This window comes from Netta rufina (genome assembly GCF_964035555.1).
Source record: "Netta rufina genome assembly, chromosome: 1".
NCBI lineage: Eukaryota > Metazoa > Chordata > Aves > Anseriformes > Anatidae > Netta > Netta rufina.
In genome coordinates, this window is record NC_140123.1 from 115,458,295 (window position 1) to 115,479,930 (window position 21,636).

Consider the following 21,636-nt stretch of genomic DNA (forward strand, 5'->3'; position numbering starts at 1 on the left):
TACCTCCAAAGTCAGGTTCTCTTCAGCTGTCAAGCAGGAGAAAGAGATGAGTAGCTTCACAGCAATAAACTTACCTGAATTATAAACACCTTTTTCTTTTCCATTTTGACTAATTACCCATTTAAATCTACTAATTGAAAAAATGTATTTCAATATGTCTCACTGAAAGCTTCCAGAAATTTTAATCTAAAATTTGTCCTACAAGGTAAAGGGTTCTCGCTCACCAATGACAGCAAAACTGATCACAGAATCAGCAAGGTTGGAAGGGCCCTCTGAAGATCATCTAGTCCAACCCCCCTGCCAAGCAATGAACGACCTAAGGAAAAGTGTCAGACATCTGCCTCTTGTAATCATAGTTCTCCATCCTACAAACCCAAAAGCTGTTTACATAGAAAAACTAATTGTTCAGGGTTACATGCAACAAGTCCTGGAAACATCTATCAGCAGGTCAACAATCAACCGACCTAGTCTTCAGTCAAAAAGCTAAATCTCAGGTAATGAAAGACAAAAAGTTAAAAAAAAAAAAAAAAAAAAAAAAGTTAAAAAGTTAAGAGCTCTTCAGGTAAGTAGGAACGCAGTCTGCAAAACTCAGAGACCTGCCCTGGACCCTGGAGCCCCTGTTCCCAGTATTCCAGGTGATTTGACAACCCCACCATGCACTGCTTGAACTTGAGCTTAAACATGAACTTCTGCTCTTCCTCCCACTCCAGGCAGCCTTTTGCAGTTCGTGCTGTAAATGGAACAGTCAAAGCCACCCACCTCTGTCCACGTTAGCACGCAGAGACGTGAGCATGCCCTCTGACACCAGAGTTTTATAAAGAGCACCTTTGCAAGATCTCTCTGATTTCCTGGAGCCACAAGTTTCTATCTTTTTAACACAGTCACTGTCCTCAGTTTTGACCTGTTCTGGTAAGCTTTGGGGTACCACCTCCTCTGTGGGGGTCAGTGGTTCCACTTTAATATTATCAGCAGCCTCACAGGGTACTTCCTTGTTGGCTGTAATATTAAGGAAATCAGGAGGCTTTGATTCTTTGGTGGGCTCCGTGGGTTTCTCCTTCGATGTTTTCTTCTCTTTCGATTTCACTTTTTTCTTTGGTGATTTTGTATCCAACATGCTTCCCTTCACATTTGAGGCAGGGCGGGCTTTTTTGCGGGGAGTTTCCGCAAGTCTCTCAGCACCCCAGTCCCCTTTTGCAACGGCTTCAATTGTGTACATGACACTTTCAATGTCCGACTCAGAGGACTGCCTCTTTTTACAAGGCTTCTTGGGGGTGGATTTTTCATTTGTGTGCCGGTCCAACTTATTTTTTTTCTTTTTCTTCTTTATCTTTTCTGGCTTGCTTAGCCCAAAGATGCTCATGTCAATCATCGAAAGCTCTGGAGAACGGCACATGTGATCCTTTGTGTTATCATTTCTCTCAAAAAGACTGCTCTCCATTACGAGACTAGTAAAATCTCTGCACTGTGCAGTTTCTGATTCCTCAGTTTTTGTCTCATCCCAGTTTTGTATTTTCCCTGTCTCTGATTGTTCTGTCTTTCCTTTACAGGAGTCTTTTATTGTTGTTTTCTCCAGTTCTTCTGCTTCCATTTCATCTGGAACTTCCCTCGCCACATCTTCTGATGCTTCCACTTTTGTTTTCCCAGGTTCTTTCACTTTCACCCCTTCTGAAGCAAGGCACATCTAAAATGAGTTAAAAATAGTCACCATGAAACAAACATCAACCGTTAACATTGCTTATATTAACAGGAAGAGCACTACACATGCAGTCTCTCTGGGATCCTCACTTATGAAAGCAAACTATTTTGAAGAACAGTACTGAAAAAATGCTCAAGTCCTAATGAAACTGATGAAACATAATTATGGCTAAGTGCTAGAATAAGGCCGATGGATTCTACCACTCTGATAGAAAAATACTCCAACTGATCTAATTGGTGTTTCTGTGATCCTTGAAGTGCCTTCAATATATCCGGGAAACCCACTGCTAGTTTTATTTTCATAATACTAACTGCAACGGAAAAACACAGCATCTCTCACTATATTGTACCACAACCTACAGGAAATCTCAAATCCATACTCCCAGTTCCCAAATATCCCCATATACAATTCTTTCCTCTGTTTTCCAAAAGGCCCTGAAGGGGGAGAAAAAAAAAAAAGTTGATCAAATCGCAGCGATCAAGATTATTTTTCTTTACTACAATGTGCAAAATGATTTGGGAGGTAGTAAAAAGCCTTCCAATTCTTTCTTCTTATGCCAGTCTTATTCTGCAAGGAACTGCAAAGCAGCAGTAGTTGCCATGGTTATCTCCTGGAGATAACATTAATGGAAACCAAAGCGCTCATTCTGTCTGAGGAACAGAGAGGTTCAGAAGAAGAGCTACAACAAGGTCCTCAAACTGCCATGCTCCTTTAGCAATGACCTGGAAGATCCACTCGGTTTTGGATCACTTATAAGCCATGCTGCCACTGCTAGAGGTGGTAGTACTTCACAGCAGCAAGCAGTTGCCTTGGGAAGGCATGCTTTCTTCTTCTTGCTCTCCCTCTTAAAACCCCCTAAGCTGAACTCCAAGTGTTATTTTGTTTTTAAAACAACCAGCAACCGAACAGCCACCTGGACTGAAACCAGCTGGAGGAGGCTTGCTTTGAACCAGGCATCAGGAGCTTCCCTACCCTGCAGCTCAGCCCATGGCCATATGGTCAGGATTGGATGTAACTGCAGATCAACTGGGCTCTTTTTAGGTCAATTTTCCACTTCTCAAACTGGCAAGGTATTTTTTCTTGCAAACTAAAAAGATCTCTTACAGAAATGTACGAGTACTAAAGCAAGAACAGAACTCCGGCTTAAGTTTGTGATCTGAAATATGTTTCTGAAACTCCTTCTGCATGGATAGAAGAAGGTCAAGCTAAGCTGATCATTGGAAACGCTGGAGCTTTGGCAGCACAGCGGCTGTTAGGAAGGAGGCTAAATTATGCAGGGGGGAATTGCATGACTATGCTGAGGTGGGCTCTGGCACAAAGGTATTTTTTTAGTGTGACTTCTTTAATGCACTGCAACGTAAACACAGCCCATGATTTCCAAAAGCTGAAGATCAATATTAAAAATGCAACTCATTGAACAAGAGTAATATTTCATCAATTAGATGCCGCCACCGTCACACCCTGCCCATGTTTTTTTCTCTTTATACCTTTGCTTCTTCTGCAGCAGCCAGTAATACAGAAGGCTGTGGGTGTGGCTACAAAAAAAGGTGGTTTTTTGTTTTGTGAGCCCTAAATAAACTTGCAAATCACAACCTTTAAGATTGGGAAGCTTGAAAAAAGGCTTACAAACAAAATAAATACATTTCCGTAAAAGGCCATCAGCTTCAACTGTTCCCAGAAGGAGTAGCTGCTGAGAGAATCATTGGAACAGAGTTTCTATAGAAGTTATTGACCTGTTTTTTTCCCCAGTTCAATAAACAGTACGCACAAAAGGAGAAAAAAAGTGGCTAATGCCCTTTAACGGGTATTTGTAATGACGATGTCATCTGAACAGACTAATCCACCCCTTCATCCCAGCTCCTCCCTGTCCCCATGTGTCCCCTCCCCAACCAAACCAAACCAGTCAAACCCCAGTCCCTAAAAGAATTAATTGAAACAATGCAAATGGAGATTGGATAACCCCTTTGCCACAAGGTCCTGCGTACTTCTCATCAGCCGCAGCATGGATGCTTAGAGGCCTCCAAACTGATGGCTAGTCTGGAGAAATCTTAATTTATAGCACCCAAGCCAAGATAATTTATGCTTCTATAAGCAACAGTGTAATTATAACTGTAGCAACGTACTGCCTTCCAGTCTCGGGCTATCAATATCATTAACTTCTCCACCCCACTGCACCTGTGATAATTAGTCACCAGTGTTTTAATACTACCTCTGCCAGCTGAAATAATGCTGATGTTCCACACTGCTTTGTTAAATCGGGACCTGAATGGGATGTACTCGAAGAAATCTGAAGAAAAAACAGGGGAGGAGAATAAAGAAAAACATTATTTTACCAGTACAGTTATTTTATGCTTATTACACGACTTTGGAAAGGATTATTTCCTTCCTCTTCCCAAAATTCATTCATAAGATTACATTATCAAAAAGTATAGACCTGTGCATGTTGTTATAAATACAATCCCTGGGGACAGGGACTGGGGCACTGAAGCACCTGCAACACTTTAGTTAGCCTTCCCATCAACCCCACCCAGCTCAGTTTTACTGCTCCCTACCAACACAGGAAAGAAAAAAAGTTAAAAATTCTCTCTCTATGTCCCCTGGAAGCTGCAGCGTTTCACAGCTTCTCCCAATCTGACGACTCCAGCCCAAGCCTCTGAAGGCTGTGTACAGCCATGCATTGTGTCAGTGCTGCTAGCTCTCCGAAGCAGAAGCGGCCTCCTTGCCTCCTGGAGGTGACGCACACTCCCCTCGCTGTCATCCCTCTGCACTGAAGGCTGAAGACAAAGCATGTATTCAGGCACTGCGAAGACTCAGCAGAGCTGAGCAGCAGCAGCCTGCCAGGCTTCAGCCCGCAGCACTGCTCCATCCGTTTTTAGAAGCTTAGAGATTCTTTGAATTCTTTAGGAAAGAATTAAACCCACTTCTACACTTTATTTTATCACCATCTGTGAAATACTGTGAAATATCAAAAGGGAAGGCACAGAAAGGGGGGGGATAAAGTTGGTTAATCCACATAACAGAGATGAAGGAGAAGCAGAGCAGTGTGCTGTGCTGAAGCTGACAGTCTCCCACGCTCCGGATCCCTGCCATGCCAGCAGCACAGAGACAGCAGTCCAGCCCCCTCTGGTGTGCAGCATCTGCGGTTTGGAGTTACAGTGGCACGGCACAAATGCCTGCCAAATGAACTTGCAAACCTCAGATGCCCTCGAGGTGATATGAACACATTAGCTTGGGATCATCCAGATCAGATCTGGAGCTGCTGTCTGAAAAGTTAAGCTGAATCTCTCATTTTATTTGTCCAGTTACAGACCAGCATTACAGAGATCTCCAAAACTGAAAAACACAAAACCAAAAATCCACCAACAAAGAACAGTATTAATATACTACAAAAGCCAGAGATAAGGAAGATGTGCTTAGCATGTCTGCCACGCCTGTGTCAGTTTCAATCAGAGCCTTTAACATTCATTATATATATATATATATATATATTATTAGGTTTGTGGGAATCCAGCCAAGCAACTGATTGTGGAAACCTGTCCAACATGGCAGCATCACACTGCCATGTTCAGATTTACTTCTGTGACCAACTGCAGGACAAACTCTGCACTGCTGTGGACAGACAGGTGCCTGGACTTCCCTTGCCCTTGGGGCTTCACAGTCGCATCACAACTTTTAATAGCAACTTCCAAAAGTCAGGCTGGATTCAACAACAGCCTTACTCCAGAACAGCACCACTCAGAGCACGCTGCTGTCCTGTGACAAAGGACACTAGAAAAACTTCTGGTGTCCCTGATTAGTGTTACAAACCTTCCTGATGCTCCAGTGCTGCAGTGGTCATATACCTGTACGGATCTCTAATCACAGGTAGGTGCAATTAGACTTACATTGGCACTGCTGACAATGTAGCACACACCAACAAACTCTAGCACTGCCAGAGACTGCCTCTAGGGTAAGGCAGATTTTCTTCTACTCATGACCTATAAAGTCAGTCTTCCTAGTAGCATTACTGTCCATTGAACAAAGCATGAAACAGTCATCAGTGCAGGCTCAAAGCATGCTGTTTTCTTTTAGCGCTTCCAATAGCTTTTTTTCCCCCCGAGATGTATTAGCCACAGCAGCAAGAACGTACAGATGGATGGATGCCACCAGATGGGATCCAAAGAACCATTTTCCTCACTGAAATAGGAAGCGATTTTGAAAAAGCAAGCAAAAAAAAAAAAAAAAAAAAGTAACGAGTAAGGTGGCAGCAACTTCTATTAGCCTGAAAGCAGCAAGTATTTTCAGCTTTCAGTCACCAAGAAGAATAATATTTGCAGGCCAAGCCTCAAAACTTTGGGTGATTTATCCATATCAAAGCGGCGACCTCTACAAGGTTACATTCAAGACTCTCAGGGTATTTCCAGGACTATTGAGAAACCTCACTTAGTACTCTTGATGACTGCTGACAACTGCCAACTTCATAATTCAATAAATTACTTCTAACTTTTCATACGGATTCGTGGATGTTCTCAAAGTCTACTTTTATTACTTTTGGTCCCCAATTCAGCAATGCACTTTCCAGTCCTTATTCCAAAGCTTTATTTTTTGAACCCTAGTATTCACTTCTTCATTAGAAAGAATGCCATTGTCTCATCTTTGCTATTGTTCTGAGCTTTGTTTTTATTACAGTCTTAAGGTTACTATTCCTGTAAGGAAGCACTTTTTCTGTGGTCTCCAAGAAGCTATACATGTTTAAAAAGTGCATAAAGACCTAGGTCCCCAGGGCCACTGCAACTGCCTAATTCTCTGTCTTACTATTTGATTATTTGCTAGTTTACGTTTCTGGAAATACGAAATTTGATGCTAGAGCAAACCTTGCAAAATTCACACTTTGTTGGAGGAAAAAAAATACACACATCTTCCCATTGTGATGCTAATGGATATAACTTTACCTCCGCCAACTGGAAGAGTGCCGACTTCCCACAGTGCTTTACTGGCTCAGGACTTGACAACTGGGAAGTATTTGATGAAATCTAGGTTTTAAATGAACAGAAGAGAAAATATTTCAGTGTTAACCAGGAACGGCAGACAAGAAAGGAGAAAATAAGTGAAGAAACTGAAGAAAATGAGTTAGTTAAATCAGTCACTTTTATATCTTCCTGGCAGAAGGCCCTACTTCAAATTAACAATCCCATCCAAGAAACACTTAGCAGCCATTTAGAAGTTAGCAGGATATAAACACAGATAATATTCTGATCATGCTGTGCATTTTATGTGATTCCAAGTGAACAAAACACACTTGTTGCTAAAAAAGCATCATCCGTGGTGCTAAAGGTTAAATAAAATTCTCCTGGGAAGCCTGGGCAGTATGCACATTTGGCGAGGTACAGAGGAAGACCATTTGTCCCTACAGGCACTGGGTGCTTGTTTCACTTCCTTTCCTCCATTAGGAGAAAGACAACCTTACATCTGGGCATCAAATTTGGCCTTCTAAATAGATGGTGGTGTGCCAGCACCAGCACTTGATAAATAACTACCACTGCACTTCAGAATTGCTTTTGCAGCCAAACTGTTCTGATCTGCTTCCAAGTGCAGCATTATTAGTTCAACAACACAACAATTTTTCATTATTTCTCATATTTGATTTTGTTTGTCATGGCACTACAAGCATTTGGCCTGGAAGCCTTCAAAAAACTCTAGGATCAGGAACAAGACCACCAGTATTTCTATGGCATCCACTTCATTATAAAAATCACACTTATGACCATGATCTTTCAGATGCAGAAGTTAAATATAGCCTTTTTCTTCCTTTTTTTTTTTTTTTTTTAACTTTATTATCCAAACAGCATTTTGTCTGTCAAGCAGTTTCATTACATGAAAAACAACTTATGAACACCCACCGTCCATTTTACCACCAGCTATTTAAGATATAGTGAATAATATTTGACTGTGCATTCATGATTTAGTTTTAAACTAAAATAATTCAAAATCCTAGTTTTCCTGTGACACAGTTCAGTGAACCCACTCAGGATCTCAAGACTCAGCTCAGGAGGAAGGGCTCGTGTATGCTGCACTTTGTAGGAAAAGAGCCTTAATTTTATCCTCCTACTGTAATACAGTCGCAGTTCTTAATTTCTTCAGTGCAGGATGAATGGCAGAAAAAGGACAGAAACACCCACACCTTAAAGTATAACCTGAGAACATGTAGACATGCCGTGCCTTCTGAGGCACAATGTGAGAAAAGTCTAAAAGATACAGGCTTGACAATAGCACGGGCACTTTAACAAAATGCAAGTCAGATCCCTTGTAGTACTAATTGGAAGAAAGGGAGGCAACATTTTCAGCAAAAAAAATTCTCTTCGTAGTCAGGAAAACAAACAGTGAGAGACAAAATTAGCACTTGTTCTGGTATATTTGTTTAATTTATATAAGGACTTTACTTGGGAAGACTACAGCTTTACCTAAGGGAAGGCTGGAAGACAAGATGCTGACTAGATCTCACACTCCCAATTTCACGGCATTTTGACCAGAAGTTTTGGATCCAAACCTTCTGTTCAGCACAGAAATGCACAGAAAGGGCTGCCCTCAGGTCTGCTGAAAGCGACCGTGTGAGAACGCAGCACGGACAGACCCACCCTCCGGCGTGCATTTTGCTCTAGTGCTGATAACCTGCTGGACCAGCGAGGAGGAGCCGACTTTGCTGCATGCTGGGTATGATTGTATTTTCGTTACATCACCTAGAGAAAAACCTCAGAAGAGGCCCTGTAAGTGAAGAGGGTTAAACTAGCAACGTTACCGCTGTCGCTCTCTGGAAGCGTTTCTTTGTTTGTTTAAGGACGAGAGTTTAGCTAAGTAAATCTAAGAGGTCTCCGTGTTCCTTCCCTGCGAAGCAGCCCTCACCATCTGTTCGCGTTTGCCAAACACACAGCCAGTACGGCCAGGAGAGCAAAGGGGCCCATCTGCTCTGCCTCCCTCACATGGCAGGGAGGATGGCAGCCAGCAGCCCACGCGGCCAGGCGGCCCGCAGACCAGCGCCACGCCAGGCGGCACTGCCCTGCATAATGGCCTTCCACAAAGGCACAAGCGAGAGGGGCTCAAGTGGGACCACCGAGCATTTGCTAGATCAGAGCAGAGTGAAGAAGCCAAGAACGTAACTTGGAGACACACCAAAATTAAAAACAAACAAACAAAAACCCAAACAAAACAACAAGCTTATGAGGACACCTCGTCATGGTGGAAGGCCGGTGCACTGGCTGCCTGCACGCCCACAGGCCCCAGCACAGTCTCACTCCCAAGCCTCTAATCATCTCTTGTGGCGAGACAACACCGGGCAGGCCTCATTAGCCACATCCTCATCAGCTTTAATTGAAGACTGAGATGCTTGTGCCGGCCAGCCAGGCTGAGGCTCTATAGAAGAAAGAATCCCAGACGGCATGAATGCAACGAGCCCGTTCTGAGTGACAGCAGCCTTGTACTGCGGGGTAGAGGTGTCCATTTAAAATGCCATACCTACTCAATGGGATCTCTGTCCTTACAAAGACTCGCTCTTGCTCAGCCTGCCGCAACAGCGGTAAAGAGACAGGAAACATATGAAGAACGCCCAGCCAGAACCAAAAATGAGGTGGGACGGCTGCCAAAAGACTGCAGGCACATCAGACTACAGCACAATTCACATTTCTTCACAGGTCTGCTTGGCCACTGGCTAAATAACTACTTTTTCTCCCTCTCGTTTTTCTTTTGTAGCTTTGTATGCTGGTGACAGAAGCCTACTGCAAATTGCTTACCATAATTTAGCTTCCTAAATGCAGAGATGCATTCATATAGACAGGACCCAGTAAGAAGTGGCGCATTAAGGAATGGGATTTTTGCCAAACTTGACAAAGACACCCTGTGCAAATGAAAGCCCTTATATTTGAAGGAGCACAGGCAGCTTTAATAGCAGGAATAATAATAATAAAAAGCTTAAAGAGGTTCTTTAGCATGCATAGTATTTTCCCCTGGAACAAAGTAAATGAAAATCAGGCTGCAATCTTAAAGCCATTTCTCTATTGCTTTAGATAAAACACAATGTTAGTCACTGCCATTAAGGCTTCATAACAAAAGCATAACACTGGAGAAATAGTCATGGGAAAAAAAAAAGTGTTTTTTTTTGTTTTTTTTTTGTTTTTTTGGTGGGTTCTGTTATTTCCAGACACCGAAAAAAAACAATCTAAAAAAAACCCCACCCCCTCCAGACTGTAGGCATATTTTAGTATTTTTAAGAGGAAAAAGATTAACCCTGGCATTAACTTTGGCCAGTTTCTAATTAATGTTCTAAGCACCTATTCTTCCTAACATTTGATGATTCATAGATGCACTCCACTTTGACAAGTGAGCTGGCACAGCGTAGCGGTATGAGATGAAATACTGTCACATCCTTAAGACAATTTTCAGGTTTGCTGTTGTTTGTTCATGTACAAGGGGAATTGATTTTAGGTTCTGTAAAATTTTGAAGGTATGTCTGAGTCAAGCTTCAGAGTATGATTTGAAAATGCTGTAATCAAGGTATTTCGTACCCGGTTCAACTCTGTACACAGCGAAAAATGATGTAGAATTAAAATGTAAGATTTTTGAGACTAAATTAGCAGATTCACTAGTGTGAAACTTAGCAAGAAAATTCACAGGAATGTTCCACACTGCAGATCTTTTGCTTTCTTTGAAAAAGATTTGATTTCATCAAATGGCTTCATCCTGCTAAATTCCACTAATATTCTCAAAAGAACTTTCCAATTTAACCTGTAATTTAAAAAATGATAGCATGTATAAAAATGTTTTAACAATCAGAGACACCAAGTGTACTGTATCTTTTATGGAGGTGTTTCTATTCAGGTATTTTATGGCACCTGAACCAGTAAATTATTATTTATTTTTTCTAATTGGACTCAGGGAACACATCAAAGCACATGCCAGCCAAGCTAAAAATGCACAGTATATAATTAGCTTAACATTTAATAGAAGTAAGCATGTTGTCTGTAGTCAAACCTCCGTAAGCACATGGAATAACCAACAGCATTATCTTTTCATCCCCTTACGTTCCTCCAGCACAGCGCCAGCTCTTTTCACACACACCCTAAATATACCTTCAGCATAAGAAATTCTGCAAGTAGTACCAGACTCCCCCAAATGGGCAAGAAGAGAATAGGTGTCAAAAATCAATTTGTAGAAGCACATTAAACATGTGGAGAAGAAATTCATAAAAACAATCTCTAAGGACTCTGAATTTTCCATACATGAAAGAGAGAGGACAACTTATAGACTTAGATGTCACCACCTAACAGTGCTGTCACATAGCCTTGTAGCTATGGTAAGCTTCCTTTAGCCTGCAAGTTTATTTTTCTAAAGGTTTCCTGCCTCTGGAGCAGCTGTATCTTTTTTACAGCTTTTTTTTCCCCACTATCTTTTGTGTACGCTATGGACATCTCTTCAAATCACTGCTTTTTTCCCCTCAGGATTTTCTTAATGCAATGCTGTCATGAAGATAAACATCTACTGATGGGAGCCTCTTAAGAGAAAGGGTGATTAACCATTCAGTGACAGCCCTTATTGGTTCATTGCTTATTCCCATCCTCCCCCATCATATTTCAGCTATTATACCTCAGCAAACTGAAACAATGCAGACTCCTCCGTTTGTTTTACAGCTCCTGGGACTCCTGGCTGTGATGTGCTTGAAGAGATCTGTCAAGAAAACAATTATGTTTGCATCACTTAACTCTTCAGTTTCAGTATCAAATTTCAACATGTGAAATTTCTGATCCATGATAGTGAAAGACCATTGGTACCAAAGAACATGCCGATGAGTCCCAGCATACCCCTACAAAGAACAGTACCTGCTTTCCCAGGAGACATGGAAATAGCGATCTTGAATAATTTTTCACAATGAAAACCTTCCTAGGATCAACAGAACAGGCTAGAACTTTTTTTGAAGGGCGTTTGTTTGCCCGTTGACATGTCAAAAGAGGGTTAACAACAAAAACTTAACACTAGGTTGTATTTCACTGTTCAGTGAAAAGACCCAGCCACAGCATGGTGGTGCTGATAGAGCACAAATTGCTGCTCAGCATGGAAGATAAGTGTGGGCAGGGACACAACATATGCATGCACTTTAGAAAAGATACCCGATCGATCCCAGAGACTATGGGAACTTTTTTTTTTTTTTTTTTTTGGTTGCAAATTACACTTTGAATTCATCACAGACCTAGGTACAACTACCATTTATTTTGTCATTGATACACAAACCTGCCACGTACTAATTAGGCACAACCTCACTACAAACCGATTAATATTGTTGAAAAATATGAATAATAAAAATTCATATAAAAATGAATAATGAGCTAATATGCATTTCTAATTATTGATCAATCAGCTACTTCTAAACTACAAGTTTTAGAAGTGCAGACGAGCTCGCTTCCTGGAACCCACTGAAGTTCTTTGGTTGGGAAGAAAAAGCAGAGGTCATGAACCCTTTAAAGAGCATATCTTGCAGCACACAACACAGTTCTTGCTACTACCACATGATTCTGGCTCTTTCCTGCTTGGGCATTGTAAAATGAACTCAATAACTGCACTGATATTTTTCGTACTGGTTAAAAGATGGGTAACAGGGAAATTGAAGGAGCAGACTTATCGAAAGGAACTATACAATGTTTTATGTTGCTCAACTGACAGTTTAAGTACACAAAAATATCTCAGAAATACTGGAAGATGGATGTTGAATTAGTACCATAATTAACACTGGAATTAACCAATTTTAAGAAGCTTTTAAGTACTGTTTTCATTAACAACAAGCCAGGCATTTCCTAACAAGACAAGCCAGCAGGCTGTTTAGGAGCTTAATCACAGGTTATGTATTTCGTTCTGGCCATTACCTTTAATCAGAAATAAAGGATCGGTGCATTAATCATTGTCTAATACATTTTCAAAACCTCAGATCTTAAGTTAGAGCTCAAGGTCTTGTGGGTTAATGTTAAAACAAAATCATGTTTTCTGTATGCCGGGCCTGGTATATATCTACTCCTTAAGTGATGACATTTAGGGAGGAATATGAAGGTGCACACAGCAAGGAGTATTAAGACAGTAAGATTCATGGCTGGTCTGAAACCAGGTAATAAAAGAAGCCCTTGCTCTAATAAACTTTCTTTCCATACACAACTTCTCAAATGCCACCCAGCATCCTGTACAATCAATATTTATACAGCTAAATATTTAAGCCACTTAGATTATTGTAATTTAAGAAGTTGAAAAGGACGTAAACAAGCAAGTGATGCTTACAAAGGGCCAGGACTCTCTGCAACCTCATTTGCATCACGTTATTTTTGTCAACTAAATCCATTAGACCTTGAATTAGAAATTGCCGTATTTAAAAGCAAAAGCAAAAAACCAAAAAACAAAAAAACAAACCACAGTTCAGCAGCACTATCTAGCTATTAGTGGAAATATATTAACAAAAATGTTGTACATTGCAAAACCAAAGCATAGTTGCATAGAGCTGTTTTGTGGTTACAGAACAGAAGAAAATCTTGGAAGTTCCAGAACTACAGTTATTTTTGATGGAGTCAGGGCCTAAAGTAGTCAGAATGGCTAAATGACACCCAAATATACCTGTTGAGACTTCAGTCAGTTAGACTCCAGTTAATACCTAAGTGCAGGAATGACACATCCTAAATCACTGCTTAAACCACAACTCTATTATTGCTCTAGGGTTTCAATCATGTTCCTGAACACAATCTCCTGCACTTCAAGCCAGACACATCTACCAGATACACAATCCAGTAACATAAACCTCAAAATAAGGAAGAAATACTGCCATGAATTCCAGTCAGAGGTGTTTAATTTCTCTTTCAGCTAAACACCAGATACCTCTTGAAAAAGAAAACAAACAAAAACCATTCCCTTCTAAAGAAACTCACCTCTGCAAACTGAAACAATGACGACTTCTGACACGCTTCCGTAGAATTAGTCGCATCAGATTGGCAAGTACTCGAGGAAACCTGAAACAAGGAGCGTGGAGAGTAAGACCTCAAGGGTTTTTCTTTCAGGCTAAGAACAGTAGTAGGCAAAATGAAATATCAGGCAGCTGATATTGCTGTGTTTAAGAACATGCTGTGTTTAAGAGAAAATGGACCATGTAATGTTTCAGATTCCTGGACTGGCTGAATCCTAGTTGAATCAAAATAAAAGGTGAAAACATAGCTTAGCACCCATTTTAATGTATTTCACAATTGCCTAATAAGAAAGAGCATGATAATACCAGGGATTGTTTTTTTTTTATTCCAAACTGCAGAAGAGTCATACGCAACAAATACTACACTGATGATTTTGGGCTGCATACACAGATACTTGGTATTCATGATGCTATCTACTACCTCTTTAATTTACACTTCCATTCTGAAGAAAATTAATTACTTAGAAGCAAAGAAGGAAGTTTTTGAAACCACTAAGGGTTGCCTAGTGACAAAAATAATTGCTAATCCCTTCACAGCATGAAAATAAGTAGTTAAGGGTGCCACAAGCCTTAAAGTGCTCAAATAATAAACATAAACATCTGTTTAGGGGTGCTTATGAGAAGCAGTACAATCAAGCATCATAACTTCTGAAATCAAAACACAAAGAAATGACAGCTCAAAATCCAAAACCAACAGCCAGCCTCATCTGATTTCATAAGACCTTACCCATACTTCTCTTATTAGCCAGAAATTTGTTACTCAAGCATCCTTCTGTAAAGGGATTGTACTGAATAGGAAATGACACGTTTGAGTGTAAAATATTTACATGTCTGACTCCTCGGAGCTGAGGCATTATTAATATAAAATACAGTACATAACAGAACTCATAGAAAACAGCAGAAAGGAAGGAGGCCTTGTGGGATTTTCGAAAGGTAGGTAACAAGATGGAGTTTTTTTTCCCCCTAATGATTTTCAATTTTTCATGGAATTCCAGGTTATTTGAAATATTTCAGTGCAAATGTATTTTTCACCTCATTTCTTATCAGAATGAGTGTGTCAATAGCATTTATTGGTGGATGGCCATGTGAGATCTGGCTAGCAACTGCGTCTGTTGCCTGCAAGAACCAAGTTCACCATGCCTGCAGTACATGCAGTTAGTTCTGCAGCTCCTGCCGCTGGCTGCCCCAAAATGCTCGTGCATGGCAAGTACACAAGCACAGGAATCTGCTGCAGAGGTTCTGCCTCTGCAACACAAGAGCTGTTGTGCCCACACTCCCAATTTGGGGGAAATTAACAGTCTCTGGGGTTTCTAATCTCTGCCAAGCTGAACTTGACCAAAGAGATACAGTAATTACTGAAGGGCACAGTTGTACTAACAGTGCCATTGCATGGCTCTCCTTTCCTGCTGTAATACAGAGTACTCAACATTGCATCATTTCTTCTCCTCTCTCCTCCTACTGGCTTATCCTCAGCTGCACTGAAACAATCTTTGTTTCTGATTTACACCCCAGGCAACACCGCTTCGTGCGGGCCCTGGGCAGCCTGGCACCGCGGGCCAGACAACCGCTCATTCTCAGCCAGGAGGAAGCCGTAGGGATGCTGCCTCCGCATCCTCACAGTCCCCTGTGGGTTACTTACCGTGGCCTGCTCTGAAATAAACGAGAGGCACAGGACAGCACCTGGCTCACACGTCCTCCTTCCTCACTGAGTGATCCAAGATTTGCATCTGGTCCTGATATGCAGGGCAGCAGCAAGGGGGGAACTGGCAGAAGAGCCACGTTTTGGACTGTGCTACAAATTCAGGGCTTCCTGGGAAGTTAAGCACAGAGACCGCTAGGTGCTGCTCTAAGGCAAGCAACTGTCCTCACGGCCTTGGGAAGGAGCCTGAACGCAAGGAGCATGCCTCGTGGAGTTTCAGGTTTATTGCAGTTTAATGAGCAGAACAGTGGCAGGATGAGGTTTTGTCTCGTGCAACCAGAGTTACAAGAACAGTCCCGGTAAACATTTTTGTTCAGGTGTTTGACAAAATGTGCTCGTATACACCTCACAGTTCTGCTTAACTGATGGAAGGACACAAGTATCAGGTGAAAAGTCATCGCTTACCCGTATCCTTTACCTACTGTTGCTAAGATTTTTTACTTTTCTTGCCTGTTTAAGAGCTCAAGGCACTGCTTGGAAATCAATCACACATCAACACCGAATTCTGTTATCAGATGAAAAGCCTTCTGGTGTATCGAAAAAAATGACCAAAATAGGAACATAACCAGCACAGAAAGATGGTGACTAAAGCACTTTGGTAAGCATCACTACGGTGCCCCTTTCCCCTTTTCCTGCTGGTGCATGTTCGCTTTGTTACCTGCTATCTGGAGCGCTGACAATGCTAACTTTAACCACCCGGATTTGAAAAGCCCCTATATATCCATTTAGCACACACTTAGCAGAAAAGCAGTGGGCGTTGAATAAATTTACTTGGGATTAGCAGAGCTGTTACGTAAGGATCCTTTTCCTCATCATTTCTGAGGTTCTGAACAAACCGTGTCAGCGCGCCCCTCCTTTGTATCAACAACTTTTAAGATGCTAATAGTATTTTAAGATGTTTGCTTACAAGGCCACCCAAGTCTGCATAATCGTACATATACAAGCAGTCAAACTAAATGTAGATAGGCAATCCTAACTCTGGCAGTCCCCCAATTTAAGATCCACATATATGCATGTGATTCCTCTATGTACACACATACTTCAGTAACAATGAAGACTACAGGGTATCACTTGGAATCCTTTTAGAATGACATTCCAGCTCCCTCTCTCTTTTTTTTTTTTTTTTAAATAGCAGTGTCAGAGTTTTAGATATATGGCATATGATTTATAGCCTCATATCCATATAAAATCAGTATCTATGTGTTCCAGAGTTAAGCAACTCCTGAACCTTTTCACAGAGTGAAAGTAGTAGTTTTTAAGTAGTTTTTAGGAACTTTACTGCATTTGGGGCAACACAAGCCTAAGAAATATTTGCTCCATATCCAATCATCACTAGAATACTGAATCAAAAGGAGAATGACTACCTATTTTACCCAACATACAAACCACCTTATGAACAATTTTCAAAACTGGCCCACAAAGTAGGTCACAAATAACAATCAGTCTGACAAAAGACTGGAGGTCCCTGCGCTCCTGGAGATCCACAGAAACACTCTTATTTACTGCAGCCTTTTGTAAATACAAAATGTTTGATGGCAACTGAACGACAAACTTCTTTTCAGACAAAGACTTAGTCAATAGGAACAGACTGCAATACTTCCATTACCTGTTAGCACTTGCATGGTTTCAGAGCGCATATATAATTACACTGACTGTATGGAAATTATTCTGTATTGACTTTGCTATGAGTGCCAAGGCTGCAGTTGTGTGAGGCGTTACACAAGCACGTAAGTGTATGAATCCCTTGCCCAAAGAGCTTGCAAACTGCCTGTTTGTTAACAGTCAGTGTATGTCAATCCTTCCATTTGCAACAGCATACTCTCACTGGGCAGACCTGCCTGGTTTGATCACATATTCATCAGTCTGGAGTTAATACAGAACTGGTATCAAACCCAGGCCTGATGTCTATGGTCATGGTTGGAGTACAAGACTCACATCCCCAGGCTCACACTTCAGTTCCGCCTTAGGTTACCTAAGATGTATCTTAAATTCCACTTCCCACTTGGCAGATGGTCCTTTTCAGAGCTCTTTTTAAACTGAGGGCTTGTGGTAAGGGAGAGAAGAGATTTCCTTACCTCTTGTGCAGTCAGGGCATGCTCCCCGGCTAAAAGCAGCATACTTAGGCCTCCCATTTGTGTAGGATCTGTTAAAAGAGTAAAACCAAGTCTTAGGTTTATTCATTTGCTTGTTTAAGGAGCCTGCCATTTGCAGTGTTAAACCCCCAGAAGACTACTTGTCACAGACGCTCTGAGCGAGCGGCCATAAAAGGCAGTTCAAGAGAATCACAAATAACCATTTCTGTACCCTCTGGGAGAGGCTCTCAAAGCTGTTTGAAGGATTTAATTGGATTTGTGTGCTTAACACCTCATTGCGCGGATTTACAATTTTACCGCCAAAGGTTATACGCACTACGGAGCCAGCTACCTTTAAAACAGGCAAGCGTAATGATCTCATACATCTCAGACACAGACACACACAAAGACACACTAATATACTCGGTGGATGCTCCTACCAAGAGAGCAGTTTCCTTCCTTAGCCACTGAAGGAGTGAAGGGATGGAACAAAATGACACGCTCAAGCTCTGCAGGAAAATTCAGCTTTAACAGAGAGCTGCATTTAGTGGTGAAAAGTGCCAGCCTGACAGCACTGAAGCATGAAGTGCTCAATCCTCCACGCCAGAACAGCACAGGCACCAGCCAGCCAAGCTGGTGACTGCCTACTTGTTGCTCCACCGATACGACATCTAATTGAGGAAAGCAAAATGAAGATATGAGTGCTCTTCTTTTGAATATTTGGTTCTGACAGTTTCTAGCCTCCAGGCTCCAAGCACCTCACAAGTTCTGAAAAAAAATGACAGCAAAAAGTAAAAGCTATCAACACTGTCACTGCATTACTCGCGGAGTGGCTTTGCCACTCAAAACTGTGGCTGCTCTTCATCACCATGAAGACAAGTCGTCTGGTTTGGGGGGAGTGCCTTGGAAGTAACGCAGGATCTCTATTTAACAAAGAGATACGGAGAGAGAGGAAAACAGTCTGTGGTCCAAATGTCTCGCACAACAGCCACGGTATGAGAGAAAGAAAGAAAAAAAAAGCATTATCCTTGCTGTATTCCTGAAAACACCAAGTTATCTCTTGGTAATTAACCTCCCCAGGTCTTACTAAGTGAGTACTCACATCTTCCAATTTCCTTTTGCTAAACTACACAAAAAACGATTTCTCCAACAATAAATTACACGCGCCTGGGACCATTCTCTGGAACGGCGGCTAACTGGCACAATTACCCTCGTCTGTTTGGTTAAATTGCCTCTAACACAATAGCTGCATCCAAAATACCCACTGGGAATTTCTGTGGCCCATTCCAACTCGAGAGCCAAGCCTAGCTGTTTTTTGGAGAGAACCAATGGATGTGTAACCATACCTGTAAACCTCCCAGTGGTTTTGCACTACAGACAATTAAGCTCCAGTTCACAGGAACACTCACTGGTACTGTTTAATTCAATGCTACAGATGCTGCCAAAGCTCCTCCCTTGGACAGCATCTCACACTGAGATTCACAGGAAAAAAGTTTGTTGATACTCTTTAAATAGTGGTTGAAAAAAAAACGATATTCAGATTCCATAGGAAAGCAATGTGAATAAACCCAAGCTCATCCATTATCCCAAGGACAGAAGAGCGGTCACTAGCTTAAGAGCACAGCCTAGATAGCACTTGCTTCAAACCCCATGACATTCAACTGAAATTACTTTTTTTCCTTTAATGTAATGAACAGATAGAATTGGTTTCGTTTTGTTTTTAAGCACTTTACTTCAAAATAAAGAAAAAAAAAAAGGAATAGAAGATATTAAGTTTCTGCAAAGAGACAAGGCGCTATCAGAAGTGTAGAGTCTAGTAACAAGAAGTGGCTGAAGAAACAGAGACAGAAATGGGAAGGGTCAGCAAATGCTTAAGCACAATTCTTAAGTGAATAGACGCTGTCAATATAGCACCTTTTACCATTAATATACTTGATCGAGCAACAGCTCTGTCCCTCAAACAAGAGGAAATCAGAGCAATTAAAAACTGAAAACTAAACACATCTCGAAAGACATTGACTGAACAGTCAGTAATTTTGAAGAAGAGACTGGAAGAGATCTCCAGGTGCACCACAAACTTACTGAGCTCCATGTTAAACAGTTAGGGGCTGCCTGGCTGCTTTTTCTTTCTTTATTCACATAGGAATACCACCGCAGAACCCAAATCCTCTAAATACTATGAGTTTTCTTTCAGTTTTCAGCCTACATTTACTGAGGGCTAGGTAAAGGTACACTTTTTTTTTTTTCTCTGGTGTCCATATTGTAAAGTTTAAATAACTTTTCTCTAAATTTCCATCTGCTCTATCTACAGGAGTCTCCCTGTGCTTCCTCCACTTGCTCTACTAGCCTAAACAGATCAGGATGTCCCGACATCATCACACGCGTTCATCTCCCATACCAACTGTGATCTCTGTAGCTCTCCTCTCCAGTTACACCAGGCAGAGTTCATCATTCCTGCACATGAATGGTCAGCAGGGTAACCACGTCAGATGAGCTCTCACCTGTACTCTCTTGAACACTGTTAATTCTTCTCTATAGCTCCTGAAAATGCTTTGCCTGACACACTGCAGCACAGCACTTCCTTCTGCCCACATCACGCCGATGGCTCACAGCTCCTCTCTTGAGACTCACTTTCGTTGCCTTAGGTCTTCCTCCTCCTCAGTTTTCACCAACTGGAGAACACCTAGCTTATGGCTCTACACTTCTTCCCTCGCTTCTAAATATTTCCTTGGCTGAACAGGTGGTCTCAGTTTTCTGCCCTTCAAATAAACAGCTTATAACAAAATGACAAGAATAGGCTTTTGCTTTACTTTTTTTTTTTCCTCCTGCAAGTAAGCAAATACTTACACTGTTTATTTAAAAATAAAAATTAAAAGGATGAAAAAAAATGACAGCTCAGTGGAAAGTTAATTTTGTGCTTGAGCAAATTGAATACTTATGCTGCAGCTGTAGCGGAGAACTAGCACTTAAAAATCTTTCCACTAAGGTTTCAAATTACAAAATAAGCTTATATAAGGGAAGACAAAATGTATATACACAAACTGCCGCATGCTTATCGAACCTTCTCAGTGCAATAATGTTTCTCTTATGGCACTAAGAACCTACTGGTATGAAAAAATGAGGATTAAGTGCTATTTTATAGCCCTCTACAGTTAAATCAACAGTAATGAGAAAACAGCACACACATCTCACTCATAGAATGGGAGGGGATTGGTGGCTTTCTCAACAGCTTTCAGCAGTGATTAACCTTGCACCATCTCGCTATTCGGGAACGACATACATGTACGTTGTTAGTACCAGCATGGTTAGAAACTCAGCAGGCCGGCTTGTTCAACATGGCAAGTTTCCCATCTGAGGAAAAGAAGAATGGAGGAAGAAAAAAAGCCAGCAAGCAACAGTTCCAGTAAACTTTCACCTGGGTTCAGGATCACGCTGCCTTCTACAGAACAAATTTTGCATCTCTATCAGGACATTGGCTGTACTAGGGAGTGTCTTCTTCTGACACAGAGCTACAGAAGCAACTGAAACACTGAGCTTTTCCACAGGAAAGCTGTTGCCCACTTGGCTCTGTAGTTGTGACAGTAGATGCTGCAATGAATACATTCACCTGTGAACAACTGTTGTCTTTGCCTGCCACCCTAGAACAGATCACAAGGGAGGCACAATAAAAACGTGCTCAACTACAGCTTGCAGGCTGGATGAGCAGGGACACCACTAGCGATGCCGCAGGTCAGGAGCCCAGTGATGGTGCCACACCTCAGGCTCTTCATACAGCAACAGGTCAACATAAGAAGCTTAAAAGAAGTGGGATGGTTGCTGTTGGAATGCCAAAAACAGGAGAAATAGCCTGGGATAGGGGGGAATTGAAAAGGAAAGGAAGATTTTATGCTTACTATGTAATGTTTTCCAAAATGAAATGTGATATGTAAAAATAAATCAAAAAGGATTTATAGCTACCAACAAGTAAAACACATTTCCTGGAACAACTGTGGATTGCCATATAATCGATGTCCTAATGATGCTATCTGCCTTGAAGATGCAAGACAGCAGCGTTTCAAAGATAAAGGTGTTTCTATGGTTGTTCACCTGCATTATAGTTCATCAGCCAGTACACAGACTGGGTTTTAAAAGAGGTTGTGCTGGGCAGAACAGTGAGGTTTGAATTAAGCTATCACATGAAGCAGAGGGGAGAAGAACCCAACAATATATG

General features: G+C 41.4%; 1 protein-coding gene across 7 annotated transcripts in view; it reads right to left on the bottom strand.

Moving 5' to 3' along the window:
- Positions 1-21,636, bottom strand: part of BBX (BBX high mobility group box domain containing) — a 132,554-nt gene that overhangs the window by 25,776 nt on the left and 85,142 nt on the right. For all 7 annotated transcript variants that reach the window (XM_084304595.1, XM_084304597.1, XM_084304596.1 and 4 more), the window contains 6 exons: positions 17,430-17,497; positions 13,621-13,701; positions 11,309-11,389; positions 6,628-6,708; positions 3,906-3,983; positions 760-1,681 (listed from right to left, as the gene is read on the bottom strand). In XM_084304595.1, coding sequence (XP_084160721.1) covers positions 760-1,681; positions 3,906-3,983; positions 6,628-6,708; positions 11,309-11,389; positions 13,621-13,701; positions 17,430-17,497 — 1,311 coding nt within the window. The remainder of the gene's footprint in view (positions 1-759; positions 1,682-3,905; positions 3,984-6,627; positions 6,709-11,308; positions 11,390-13,620; positions 13,702-17,429; positions 17,498-21,636) is intronic.